The sequence below is a fragment of the Triturus cristatus genome, chromosome 4_1 (genome assembly GCF_964204655.1).
Source record: "Triturus cristatus chromosome 4_1, aTriCri1.1, whole genome shotgun sequence".
Taxonomy (NCBI): domain Eukaryota; kingdom Metazoa; phylum Chordata; class Amphibia; order Caudata; family Salamandridae; genus Triturus; species Triturus cristatus.
Genome location: NC_140585.1, coordinates 979,642,663 through 979,655,720, shown reverse-complemented (window position 1 = coordinate 979,655,720; position 13,058 = coordinate 979,642,663). Strand labels below are relative to the sequence as shown.

Genomic DNA, 13,058 nt, shown 5'->3' with positions numbered 1-13,058 from the left:
TTATGGTTGCCTTAAAACTGTTGGGTATGCAAGGAACTCTGCAGTGCTTTTAAAACTGCTGCCCTGCTACAAAAGTGCCACCCCTCCCTTCCTCCCTAGCAAACGCTTGATGCCCTTTGCGGCCAGTCCAGCCTTTCCAGGAGTGGTCCTTGGCCTTCAAATCCGACCTCCAGTGACTCCAACCCACTGGAAAAAGGCCAGTCCGGGCATGGGGCAGCTTACATCAATATGCAGTGTGTTCCATCTTTCAATGGGATCACCCTTGTTTGCCCCGCTCTATATCATTTAACTGCAAATTGCCAATACTGAAAATGGAGGCCAAAACTTGTCTAGTACCCTTGCCCACTCTATAGGTGTCCAATTATAGTTGGCCAGTCTAACTCTCGTTGTGGACCTTTCATAAAAGGAGTGAGATACGATTCCTCATCTTTCTTCCAATTCCAAGCCTTTCTAGGGCCTTAAACAGCATACCGAAAGATTTCTCCAGATCACAAGTCTAAAGGGTGAGGCTTAGCCAGCGAGTGGGCCCTCCTCGAGGATCTGGGATAACCTCAAGATATGAGAAGTGCTACGGCCCAGAATAAAGCTGTTTTGGTGTGTATGCGCTTGTTCAGCAGGCCTGGGAGCAATCTTGTGGCCAATATTTTGCTCAGAATTTTAATTTCTGAGTCCGGTGTACATAACGGGCTGTAAGAGGCAATGTCAAGTGGTACCCAGTCTGTCATGCTTCTATAGTGAAGCAATCAGAGCTTCAGTTGTGTTGGGTGGAGGGCATCTAGTTTCAAATGTATTTATAGTGTAAGTAATCTAGGTGCTAATTGTGCTGCAAACATATTGTAGAATTTAATAGGGAGGCCATTACATCCCAGTTTCTTCACATATCTGGCATATGTTACTCGTGGTGATTTGTGTATAATTTATGTAATTTCAATGAATGGTTATTAATTGCAATTATATATGTGGAACAGAATTATTTTTCCAAATTTGATTTGATGATCATGTTAATTTGGTGGTCAAGTTTCAAGTCCAGTGCTGGAAAATGTTTGAAATGAGGATCTGCTCAAATGTGAGTCCAATGCTCACTTTGCAGTAGTGTCCAAGGTGCACCTCTCTGATGAGGCTGAAAAGGCCCAGAAGCAGTCGGAAGTTGCATGTGTTTCTATTGAGAGAGGTTGTGGCCAGAAATTCAGACTGGGATGTTCTACTGGAGAAAGGCCAAGGCTGATCTGCTTAAGGTTGGTTCCTGTCTGAAGTGACACAGTGTGCAAAAACTATGCAGCCAAGTGTAATCCTATGTTGCTGAGATTGATGTAAACTTTACATTCATCATCTTTGTTTCTAATAGCTTTTCTTGCTACCCTATTGCACAAACTGAGATGCAATTTTTGATAGAAGTTAAAATTTGAATATTCCCTCAATACCAAGCTAATAATGGGTCCTAAACAGTGGTGGACGGTAAGTACAACTTCGAGGTAGAGAACTTAGATCAGCCATTGAGGGGAGGCAGTAGTCCCATAACTTGTCAGAGTAGGATGGAGTCAAAAAGACTGCTAACACCATCCACTCTGTGACAAGGTGTCAGTGATAGACACTCAAACCTGGGCACTTAAAGGCTTAAATCCGAAGTGCCCATGTACGAGACTGTCACTAACATTTCCTCTCGTCATGAGAAGGAGGGCCTCGAGGACCTTTGCCGAGCTGAAGAGGTCACGCCCACAGGAACTGTGACATCCTCAGCCCAGCAAAGTTCAGCTCTGGCACCCAGGAGCCTGCTCATGTCTAGCTCCTGGCTGCCTGATCTGAAAATAAAGCATGTCTGCCAGGCTGACCTTTGCACAGCCTGGCAGACACTCTTTATGTCCTAAAGGTGCGAGGACTTGGCCCCTCTGCCCTTAAAGACGGGCGGCTGCTGGTCCTAACTCAAAAGAGGCTTTTTCCACAAGATCGAAGACAGTTTTTATTTGGCGCATTCCTATTTTGTAAATAGTCAAACCAACTACATGGTCTTCTGTACATGCTTTCTAGAAGCAATACTTACTGCTTGGTTTTGCAATTCAGCCTTGTGGTGATTTGTCTGGGCTATTTTCAATCTTCCTGATACTAACTTAACAATGTACTTTGGGAGATTAAACTACTTTTCTTTTCTAATGATCATTCTTTCACTTAATACATTTCCCATATTGTCCTTTATGAAGAATGGCGCGCTACACTGATTTGGGCGAGATGAGAGTCGAATCTGAGTGAATTTACTATTTGAGATGGTTCAATAAACTGTGGACATGCAGCTGAAATCAGGGGCACATTAAAATGTCATGCCTTGTATCGAGGGAATATTAGAGTGTTGATGAACAAGGTACTTCGCTTTGGTAACATCTTTTCTGGTAGAAACTATCTAAATGCAGATTCCACACCTTCGAATAATCCCCAGGCATCAGACTGGCTTTGAAAAACTTTGAGCAAGTACCTTTGCGCGCCGGTAAGTGGCATTGATCAGGTCCATGTCAGCATCATCTGTGTTGAAAGTGACGTTGTGGTGTCAATATAAGTACCACCCTGACATTGTGACTATTTCCACTACAAAGATGTGAAGCCATGTAAAAACTAATGTTTTGACCAGTGTGCAGTAACTAATGGGATCGTAGGGTGTGAAGAGACCAGGTTACAGAGGGATAGGATGGGAGGGTTGGTGGGGAATCTGCTACTACATAGAGAAAAGGCGGCATACCAAAGGTAAGTAACTTGTTCTTCTGATAGAGACTTCTAATCACATATTCCTCACCTTAGAATAGATACCCAAGCAATGCCGTCCCGGAAGTGGTTCTGCAAACTGGCTCAAAGCAGAAAATGGTGAAGTACCAAACTTGCAAAATGCCCGTCGCGACGGACAGGGCTGTCCAAGCAACAGTGCTTCGTGAACGTGTGGAGCAACGCCTGCATAGCTGCATGGAAGATTTCCAGAACAGGTACCTTGTTTACCAAAGCAGTAGTGGCAGCCTAGGCCCTGGTGGAATGGGCCCGCAAGCCTTCAGGAGGCTGCTTATTAGCTAATGCGCAGCAGATCTTAATGCAGAGTAAAAGCCATTGACAGATGGTCTGCTTCTGCAGCGCTTTGCCCTTTTTCACTCCAGTAAACCCGATCATCCATCTGAAGGTCCTTAGTATGATCAATGTTGAACAAAAGAACTCTCTTTGGGTCCAGGCAGTGGAGTCTCTCCTTCTCCTTGGAGGGTGAAGGAGGAGCAAAAAATGTAGGTAATGCTCTGGCCGACATGAAATAGGTGACAACTTTTGTCAGAAAAGAGGCACACCTCCAAAGGACCAGTTTGTCAGGAGAAAAGCTAGTGTACTGAGGGTGAACTGAGAGAACTTGAAACTCGCTTATTCTTCCGGTCGATGGAATGGCCACCAGAAAGACAAGTTTGATAGTCAAGAGCTGCAAAGAACAGCTGTGTAGGGGCTGAAAGGTAGAGGAAATGAGGAACAGATTGGGGCCTCACAATAGGGGTAGGAGGGAAAAATGTTGCAAACCTTTTAGAGAACGAGTCACGATAGGTGAATTGAACGAGGAGGGTTGATCTGGTAGCTGCAGGAGAGCCGAAATGGTCGACAAGTTACCCTTAACAGTGCCAAGGGCAAGGCCTTACTGGGCTAGAAACAAAAGAGACAACAACCGCTCTGACAAAGGTGCAGAAAGGGAGTCCACCTGGCGTGAGAACACCAAGTCACAAACATCCCAATGGCAGACTTATACAGTCTTAGTAGAGAGATGCCTGGCTGCCAAGATGACATCACAGACCTTGGGAGGAAGATCGAAAACCCTCAACTGTTGCCATTCAATCTCCATGCATGAAGGTGAATAGAGTGTGCAAGTTTGGGTGCAAGACCTTGCCCTTCTGCTGCAACAGTAGAGCCTCCTGAAGGGGCAACCTGACCAGAGAACCAATGCCTATCCTAAGGAGGTCAGGATATTAAATGCTCCTTCCTCAATCTGGAGCCACAAGAGTGATTTGGGCCCAGTCTATCCTGATCTTCTTGAGAATTCAGGGCAGAAGCGGTATTGGTGGAAAGGCGTAAAGGAGTCCTAAATTGCACCAGAGACAAAATGCGTCTCTGAGCGAGAACCACTTTGGAAACGCCTATGCGAAGTACTGCTGACATTGCACATTTTTGGATGAACAGACTGAGCCAAGGTTCTTCCCAGATATAGAAGAGGTTTTGTGCCACCTCCGGATGTAGTCGCCATTTGAGAACTCGAGGTCCGCATAGCATCGATAGCGGAGTTCATCCACCCTGGTATTCAATGAGACTGACAAATGTTGCACGACCAGGAAGATGTCCTAGCACTCCAGCCAGGTGCAGAAGTGAAGAGCCTCGTGGTACAAGGTCCACGACCCCATTCCACCCTGCGCTGTTTGTTTCAATACCACAATGTGGTGATGTTGTCTGTGAACACCTGACCCAGCCCTCCTTTGAAGCTTTGATGGATGGATGGATGAAAGAAAGGCTTTCAATGCCAAACAAATTGCCCTTAGCTCCAGAAGGTTAATGTGGAGCTGGGACTCCACCGTAGATCTCTGATCTTACCATTTCCCAGTTGGCTGCTCCAACCCAAAAGTGATGCATTAATCACCACTGTCAGCTATGGGTGGGAAAGGGAGCGGTGTCTTCTGCTGGGCAATTCGTGGTTCGTCAGCCACCACTGCAGATCTTGTGCAGTCCCCACCAATATCTGGTCCAGGGTGGAGAGATTTCCTGATGCTTCACCCTCTGGTATTTCAGGTCCCACTGCAGAGCCCACATGTGCCATCAGGCAGGCGTAACTAGTAGCATGTAGTAGGCCATTAGACCCAGCAGCCTCAGAGTTTGTCTCCCCAAGATAAAGGCTTAAAAGTCGGAATAATTGCCTGAATATCCCAGAGTCTCTGCTCCGGAGGATAGGCAAGGAATCGCACTGTTCCCAGAATGGCTCAGATAAAAGCGAGCGTTTGAGATGAGGTCAGGTGTGACTTCGGCATATTGATAGTGAACCCCAGTGAATGCAGGAGGTGAGCCGTAGTCTGGAAGTGGGTGACAACTGCCTGGGTCAAATTCACATTCCACAGCCAGTTGTCGAGGTAGAAGAGGTCTGGAACCCCAACCTTTGCAGATGGGCTTCAGCCACCGCTATCACTTTCGCGAACGGTAAGGTCGAAAGGGAGCACAGCGAACTGAAAATACTCGTGACCTATCGCGAACCACAAGTGATGTCTGCAGGTCCAGCGCTACCATCCAGTCTCCAGGGTCCAACACAGACAGAACCTGAGCCAATGTGAGCATCTTAAATGTTTCTTTTTTCAGAAAGTAGTTGAGAGGGAGTAAATCTAATATAGTACAGAGGCCTCCGTCCTCTTAGGGCACCAGAAAGTAGAGGGACTCACAACCATGCACTACTTCTGGTGCAGGCACCCTCTCGATGGCTCCTTCAGCCAGATGAGCCTGTACTTTCTTACGGAGCAAGGAGAGATTGTCCTCCGTAGCCATGTTTGGGATGGTTTGGAGAAACGAGTGACCCAAAGTCCATGTGAACATGGGCATCAAGTTTAGACTTGCAACAGACGTTCACGTGGAACTCATTTTGAAGAACAATATAATACAACAGGGTAATCCAGTATTAAGTTAATAAAAATTGGAGAATACTTAGCTTGAGAAAAATATTCTACCGTGAGTGAACCTTGGCATTAAATTACTAAAAGAGTCAACCAGTATATTATTCAATTCATCCGAATTGAGTTTATTTTAAAAAGTCAGTTATAAATATATACAACAGATATGTCACACACGGTCAAGTGAATAGGGGAGAGAGTGTATCAACCGAACCCCAAGTCAGAAGAACAATAAACGAACAAAGTAATGGAAGTGACAATGTGTAAATAAAACAGCATATTGGTATAAATCAAACGACAGCCAATAGTATTACATAGAAATAGAAACACCAGGGGATATATCTGGTGTATTTGTAATATATTTGCTCCTGGGTGAAGCACCTCCCTCAAGATGTTGAAATTGACCAATATAGCAGACAGCTGAAGGTCAAGAACCTCTATCATCCTGCACATCAGTGACAAAGAATGCACCTTTCTCTGACAAAGGGCCTGGAGGGGAAAGCATGCCAAAGTCCAGTGAGGTGTCCAGTTACTGGTATCACCCTGCTCCTCATGCCAGTTTTCTGCTGGCTCAGGTTTCTATTCTAGAACACCAAACCCTTCCTCCTCATCGCCCCCTTTAGGAAGGTAGGGTTGATCTAGGGGCAGTAAGTCCATGGCTAGGTAGTGTCTGGACTGCGTTGGTTATGACATCGGACAGTTGCAGTTCAGAGTTGAGGATAACGATGGGCCCAAGGATGACGACGGAACGGAAGGTACCGGGATGGAAGGAGGCACCTGTGACGGGGTCGGTCTGGATCCAGGGATGGGTCCATAGAACTCGGCTTGCGTTGGGGGTGGATGCACTGGTGGTGTTCCCAGCAGGTTCACCTTTCTGCTCCATGGGGTCCGAAGATGCACCAGAGGGAGTCAGTGGCCCAAAGATGGTCTGCATGATGTCATGAAATTCTTTAAGTTGGGGGAAGTGTTGCTCCTGCAAGCTCAGGGTAGCATGGAGCGAGCCCGGATGTTGGCTTCACCAGTGATGTGCAAGAGCAGGGTCTAGAAGCACGGTGTTTGGACAGGGAAGCTGAAGAACGCTTCGACTTGTACTTGTGCTTCTTGTACTTACCCGATTTGAAGGAGTAAGTCTTGGACCATGAAGACTATTGCCTGTGGTAAAGGATCCAGGAATAGCATTGTGATCTCCTGCGGGTCTGGGATTGGCGCAAAGCCACCTTCTACCATGTTGCAAGGAGCTTCAGCACCCACTCACAATTCGCTTTCGGATTAATAGACTTGTGGCCGGGACAGGCCTTGGGTCATGGCTCGACCCCAGGTGCCATAGACAAACCAAGTGCATGTCAGTGACCTCTTTCGCACAATTTAAACCCCATGGCTGTGTTGGGAGACATATACCTAGCACCCTAGGAGCAAAGCTCAAATAAATAAATAAATAGACTTGACAAAAAGTGGTAAACAAAAATGACCGAGGTAGCTCTCCGGATCCAAACTGTAGGTGCAGAAAGAAAGGAACTGATGTAATCATTTATATGTGAACCACAGCGTCACTCCCGCAGCGAAGCTGTTCGATGCCACCTCCCGGCACAGATTCTCTGGATCCAGTCTGACACCTACTGAATATCTGGAGGTGAGGAATCTGCGGTTAGAAGTCTCTATCAAAAATGTTGCATGAATAAGACATCCAAGATGTACTGTACATTTAAAAACACTGCCATTCTAAGAAACACTAGTCAAGTACATTTTTAAATGGAGGAAGTTAGGCGAACATGAGTCACTGTTTCCTACTGCTTCTCATTGCCACAGTGACAAAAAGGTTTCATCATTATGTACCTAGCACACTTGGCCAGTAACTGGTGTGTTTTAATAACCTCTGGATATTTCTGTTTTTCAGTAAATGTAAGCTTTTCATCAATTAATCAGAGATTTGTAAAGCGCACTACTCACCCATGAGGGTCTCAAGGCGCTGGGGGAGGGGGGGGGGGATTTCGGGCAGCTCCGGCTCATCCGAAGAGCCAGGTCTTGAGGCCTTTCCAGAATGCTTCCAGTGTGGGGGTTCGTCTGATGCTGAGGGGGAGTTTGTTCCAGGTCTTTGCCGCGATGTAGGAGAGGGATCTTCCTCCAGTTCTGGCTCTGTGGATGAGACCGATTTCATTGTCATTAACTCCAAAGTGTGAGATGTTACTAAAATGATCAATGTTTGACGCCAAGGCCATTATGTGCTATCTAAAAATGCTTCCATAAGTATACACGTCAACACAAATAAATATATGTTTCTTTTACAGATGTTACATGGCAAACATGTGATGGTGCGTGTCGGTGGAGGTTGGGACACCCTCCAAGGCTTCCTCTTTAAATATGATCCTTGTCGAGTAATGCAGTTCACAACTTTGGAACAGAAAATCATGCAGTACCAGAAAGGAGGTACAAATTATAACACCCTGCTTCCATCAGTTAAAACACCAAAAACCCCTGTAATGGATCCTTTGTCAGCTGTTAATTTCTCAGAAAAACAAGGTTTAAAACTGGCTACTCCTGTTTCAGTTCAGAATGGTACCCGAGGTATGAATCAGTCGCCTGCGGTTGCATCAAGGAAAGGAGCAAGAGATAATCATGCGAAATCCAATCAAACACCTCCAGGATTTGTTCCTAATAAATTGGAGGGGTTCTCTTCTGCAAGGTCCCCTGTGAATTTTGAACCACACTGGAAGGGGCCAAAAAAAATAGGAACTCCTGCACAAAACTCTCCTTTGCAAATGAAGGCTGGTAAAAACCATTTCTCACTTGATAATGTTCACACTCGTTCAGAGCCGGCCACAAAACATGCACCATCACCTCATACACCTAAACACAATAATAACATCAAACAATCTTCACAGAGTTCTACTCCTGCATTGCTGCAGACAGTTCATTATAACAGTTCAAAGACAAGTGGTTCACAGACTACTACTCCAACAGCGGTTTTGAAACATAAGCTTACACCATCCATACATGTCACTGGAGAAAAGTCAATACGATCTAATTGTGTCCACCGAGAAGCTCCATCAAATCCAATTCCACGGCGTCATGCTGTGCTTAAAAAGACTGAACCTACGCCTAAAGACCCAACTTCGGGTCCTTCAGATCTTTCCTCTACTCAAAAACAGATAAAAACCTATCGTCATATACCTCCAAAATCAGAGACCTTGAGAAGCAATAGGAAGCTAAAGCCTACAGTGAAAACCCTCCAGTCTACAAAGCCAGCTGTACAAGCTGATCATATTCCAAAGTCATCTCAAGCCATCAAGCAGTTTGGCATGGAATCCTTAAATACACCTGGCAAAATTAAAGGACGTGTTTTAGGTGTTCAGACTTCAGCAACAAAAACGCAGACAGTGATTAAAAAACATCACCTGGAACCGAAAAGCAACAAAAGTAGGCATTCCTTTGGTAGAAAGGGAGCTGCCGAGACGGGAAAATACAAACCAGCTTCAGTACGCACCCCGCTGGCTGTGGTGCGATTACCACAATCTGTGACCAAATCTCAAACATCAGCTAAAACCGCACAGTTTAAGACAAGTCAATCTTCAATAAGCAAGGGTGAAAACATTGGTAAATTTCCAGCATCTAAACAAGAAAATGGATTTGCGTAGAAACCAGCAATAAGCAGAATACTTGTGTTTCTGAAAGATCAAGTTCTGAAGATCAGAAAAGATTATTTGTATTGAGTGGCAGCAAAACAGCAAAAAAATGTTTTCTATTTCTGCATTTTGCCTTCATGCAGTGGCCCCACTATGCACCAGCCCTTATTTTGACTTAGGACTAACACCTATTTTACCCTAGTAGGAATTAAGTGTAACACTGTAAAATCACATTCTCAGTTTCCGCCCCCACCGAGCATTTCCCTGGCAAACACAAGGCAAAATGTGCTGTTGGGGAAAATAGCTCAGAACTGAGAAATGACTCTAGGAATCTGGTTACAAACACTGATGTCTTTGGTTACACAGTGTGTGATGGGATTCCTTGTAATCCAACACCCCACAATGACGAAACCCTACAATATAGTACATACAGTACAGGGTTACCACTGTGGCTCTCCTGTGCCATTCAGAAAGTGGAACATAGTCACCTCCTATTGTTGCTCCTCAGCACCGATCCCTCTGATGTAAGACTAGCTCATCCAACTCTATATGTCAATGCTGCTCTACTCCCTAACATGTCTTACACTATCCTAAGTGAAGGTTGGAATTAAGGGGTATTGCTGACAAAAAAACACTTTGTTGTGCTTTGATGTACATTAATGTGAAAAAAGAGTATATCCCCTGAAGATTCTTTGGGTTTACACACTAAGTCATACTTGACCTTTATCTAGTCCTAAGGGTAGACAAATCTAATTTTATGTGACAAATAACACAAAGATTTTACTTTATCATTATATATTGAATTAAAAAAAAAAACATTTGGTAGCCTTGTGTGAAAATATGGTCTGGTGAATAAGTAACATAGTTCTCTTTAGCAGCTCTCTTCCATTACGAGGTAAGAATTCTGGCCCTTTCTTTACAAAACTGCTTGGGCTCAGTGGTGTTTCAGAACATATCCTTGTGCGCAGTTCTCTTTAAGTTCCTCCACAGCAACTAAGGGTTGAATTCTAGACTGCCTTGACCTTTTCTTTTTTAGCCCTTCACTTTCTGACCGACTGGTGCGGTTTGGATCAGTGTTTTGTTCCACCACACATTTTTGGCTAAGATTTAGCTCTTGGGTAGCGGAGTTCACCTGTTTCCTTTAAAATCCCCTGGTAAACAGAGAAAATCATGGTGGACTAAATGACTCTGAGGGATCCAGGTCTTATGGCTGCAAAATAATCCCAAATCACCTGTCCAACACTACGCTTGGCAGTTGCTTTGATGTTCTTGTGGTGATAGAAAACGTTTGTTTTTCCCCCCCAACATGCCCTCGTGTGTTACGGCCTAACAAAATTGGTCCAGAATTCTTGTGGTTCATTCAGGTGCAGTTTTGTAAACCTGAACCATGCAGCAATGTTTTATTAGGAGAGTAGGGCTTTCTCATGGCTATTCTTCCATGAAAACTATTCTCGTTTGTTTTTTCCTAATTGTGGAATCAGGAACTATAACATTTACCACATTGACGAAGGTATATAGATCCCTGGACGTACCTTTGGAGCTCCTGGGATCTCTACAAGGATTATACTGTCTAATCTTGGGGTGAATTTGCTGGGACAGCCACTCATGGATAAAATATCTTGATTTCTGCATTTGTAAATAATTGTTGTCACTGTGGGATGGTGCATTTTGCATTGTTTGGAAAAGGCTTCATAACCCTTTCCAGACTGATGTGTAGCAATGATTAGTTTCTGACAGTTCTCTTTTGACCTGGAATGATATGCTACCACAGTTCTGATGGCTCCAGAGCAACCTGACAATGCTTCTGATGAACGTACAGGTGGTAGCTTTTCCAGATTATCAAGTAATCCTGCGCACTTGTTTAAGGACACCACCTTCTTGACTGATATGGAGGCAATAAAGGTGCACCTACTTTTTCACACAAGGGTTCTGAATGTCAGCTGGTTTATTTAATAAATTATGAGGAGGTGAACTTTGCATATGTTATTTGTCTCATTACGTTTGATTCAGCTACTGTTGGTGAGGTCAACAGGAAGGCCCAATATATATTAATATTTTCTTGAGAGGCTGTTAAAATCACTTCACTTACGTCTTCTTAGACTCCTCTTTGTGGAAGTTTTGTAACTAGGGAAAAGAAGGAATAAGATGAAAAAGTGTTGGAGAGTCTAGCATAAGGAACGAGATATTGGAGTAGGGATAATGACTGATATCTTTGGAAGAAAGGGGGGGTGAGGGCTGATCTGTGGGGCTTATTGAAATGTGACGGGCGGAGATTCTGCAGAAAGTTGGAAGTGGTAACACAAAAACGTTTGTTTATGCCTTATCAATGTAGCCATGAATTTTTTGTTTGTTAAGTTAATTAACTGTTTTCACTACATGTATGCTCTGGGAGGAACTTTTATTTTAGACCTATTGACTTGACGATTCCTTTGCTACTACTGTATGCGGCCAACCTGAAAAGCCCGTTTTAGTTGTATTTTAATTTTAGGAACGTGCCACATTAGGTGACCATGTTTCATTAGCGATATTTTATGAATGTGTGTGCAGTGGGTTCAAAAGGTTTGGGCGTCATATTTAGTAGATGGTTTATAATAAAAGAATGTTGAAAAGTGGAGGACATTCAGCTGGCCGGTCAGGAAGCTTTGATACCAATAGAGTGTAATTGTAAAGGGATTATATTATTTGTATTAACTACTGATGGCTCTTAGGTTAAATAAGATGTATTAAAAAAAATGGTCAGTATTAAGTTTAGGAAGAAACAGTTGTCATTTTTTACTGTATCGAACGACCTTTTGAATTTTATTGCCTTTCTTATGAGGCCTTCAGGAATCTGTATTTTCGGCACCTGCTTAGATTGCTGTGGAATTCTATTCATCCCGAGTTGTACATCTCTGTTTCTGTATCTCACTTATCAGCTGTGCAATATAAATATTATTAAATAAAAATATATTTCTTAAGGTATGAAACCATGTGTTTTCCGAGATGTGTATGGGAAATGTTTCAGGACTCTCAAGTTTGGTACATCATTAGACAAGGATGTTTACTGCTTTACAAGTGTTGGTATTATTTTGTTTTACAACATGAATTTGGTTGCATGCTGGTACTAGATTGTCAGATGTGATCAGTTTTAACTAGAAATGTGAACTCACCAAGCCTATTTTCTATAACTACAACTGATGGATGTACCCACCTTCAGCAGCCAATTAAGAATACCCAAATATGTCTCATTTTAAGAAAACCATTTGCCATTGCAAAGATCATCTTATGTAGACTTCATTTCTTGCATTTTTTACCACATGGTTTTATGTTCAGGGTTGCTAGTGGGCAGTCTCTCTATAGTCTAAGAACAGTAGCATTTTCGCAGTATCTGAGCAGAGTAAAACTCATGCACGTAAACAGGGGTAAACAACATTGTTCCGTTTCTCCCCTGGTTTGTGCCTAATACTAGAAAGCTGACGTGTAGCACAAAGTATGAACAGGTTCCTTACCAGCATCTACTGTTCTCCAGTGTTAATAAAGTCACTGAATTGGAAGCTTGATAATAGCAGTACAAGCAGTATAATATGCATGAAAGGCCACTGAATAGTGTTCGTTTAGTAGCACTTTCACCTCATTAAAATTCACCTGCACTTAAGCCAACACGGTGAATGTTCTCTGACCTGCACACATAGAGCCATGATCACTTCGATTTTGAAGCAGAAGTACGAAGGAATAACAAGAAGGCGAGCCTCTGAACTGGAGAACTGTAGTTACTGATAAGTAACTTATTTATTCTCCAGAACTGACTCGTACATAA

The 13,058-nt window shown here is 43.6% G+C and overlaps 1 protein-coding gene across 3 annotated transcripts in view; it reads left to right on the top strand.

Annotated features, from left to right (window-relative positions):
• Positions 1–12,228, top strand: part of GAS2L3 (growth arrest specific 2 like 3) — a 242,004-nt gene extending 229,776 nt beyond the window's left edge. For all 3 annotated transcript variants that reach the window (XM_085653891.1, XM_085653890.1, XM_085653892.1), the window contains one exon: positions 7,928–12,228. In XM_085653891.1, the coding sequence (XP_085510017.1) occupies positions 7,928–9,274 (1,347 nt within the window). In that variant the 3' untranslated portion in view covers positions 9,275–12,228. The remainder of the gene's footprint in view (positions 1–7,927) is intronic.
• The last annotated feature ends 830 nt before the right edge of the window (positions 12,229–13,058 follow it).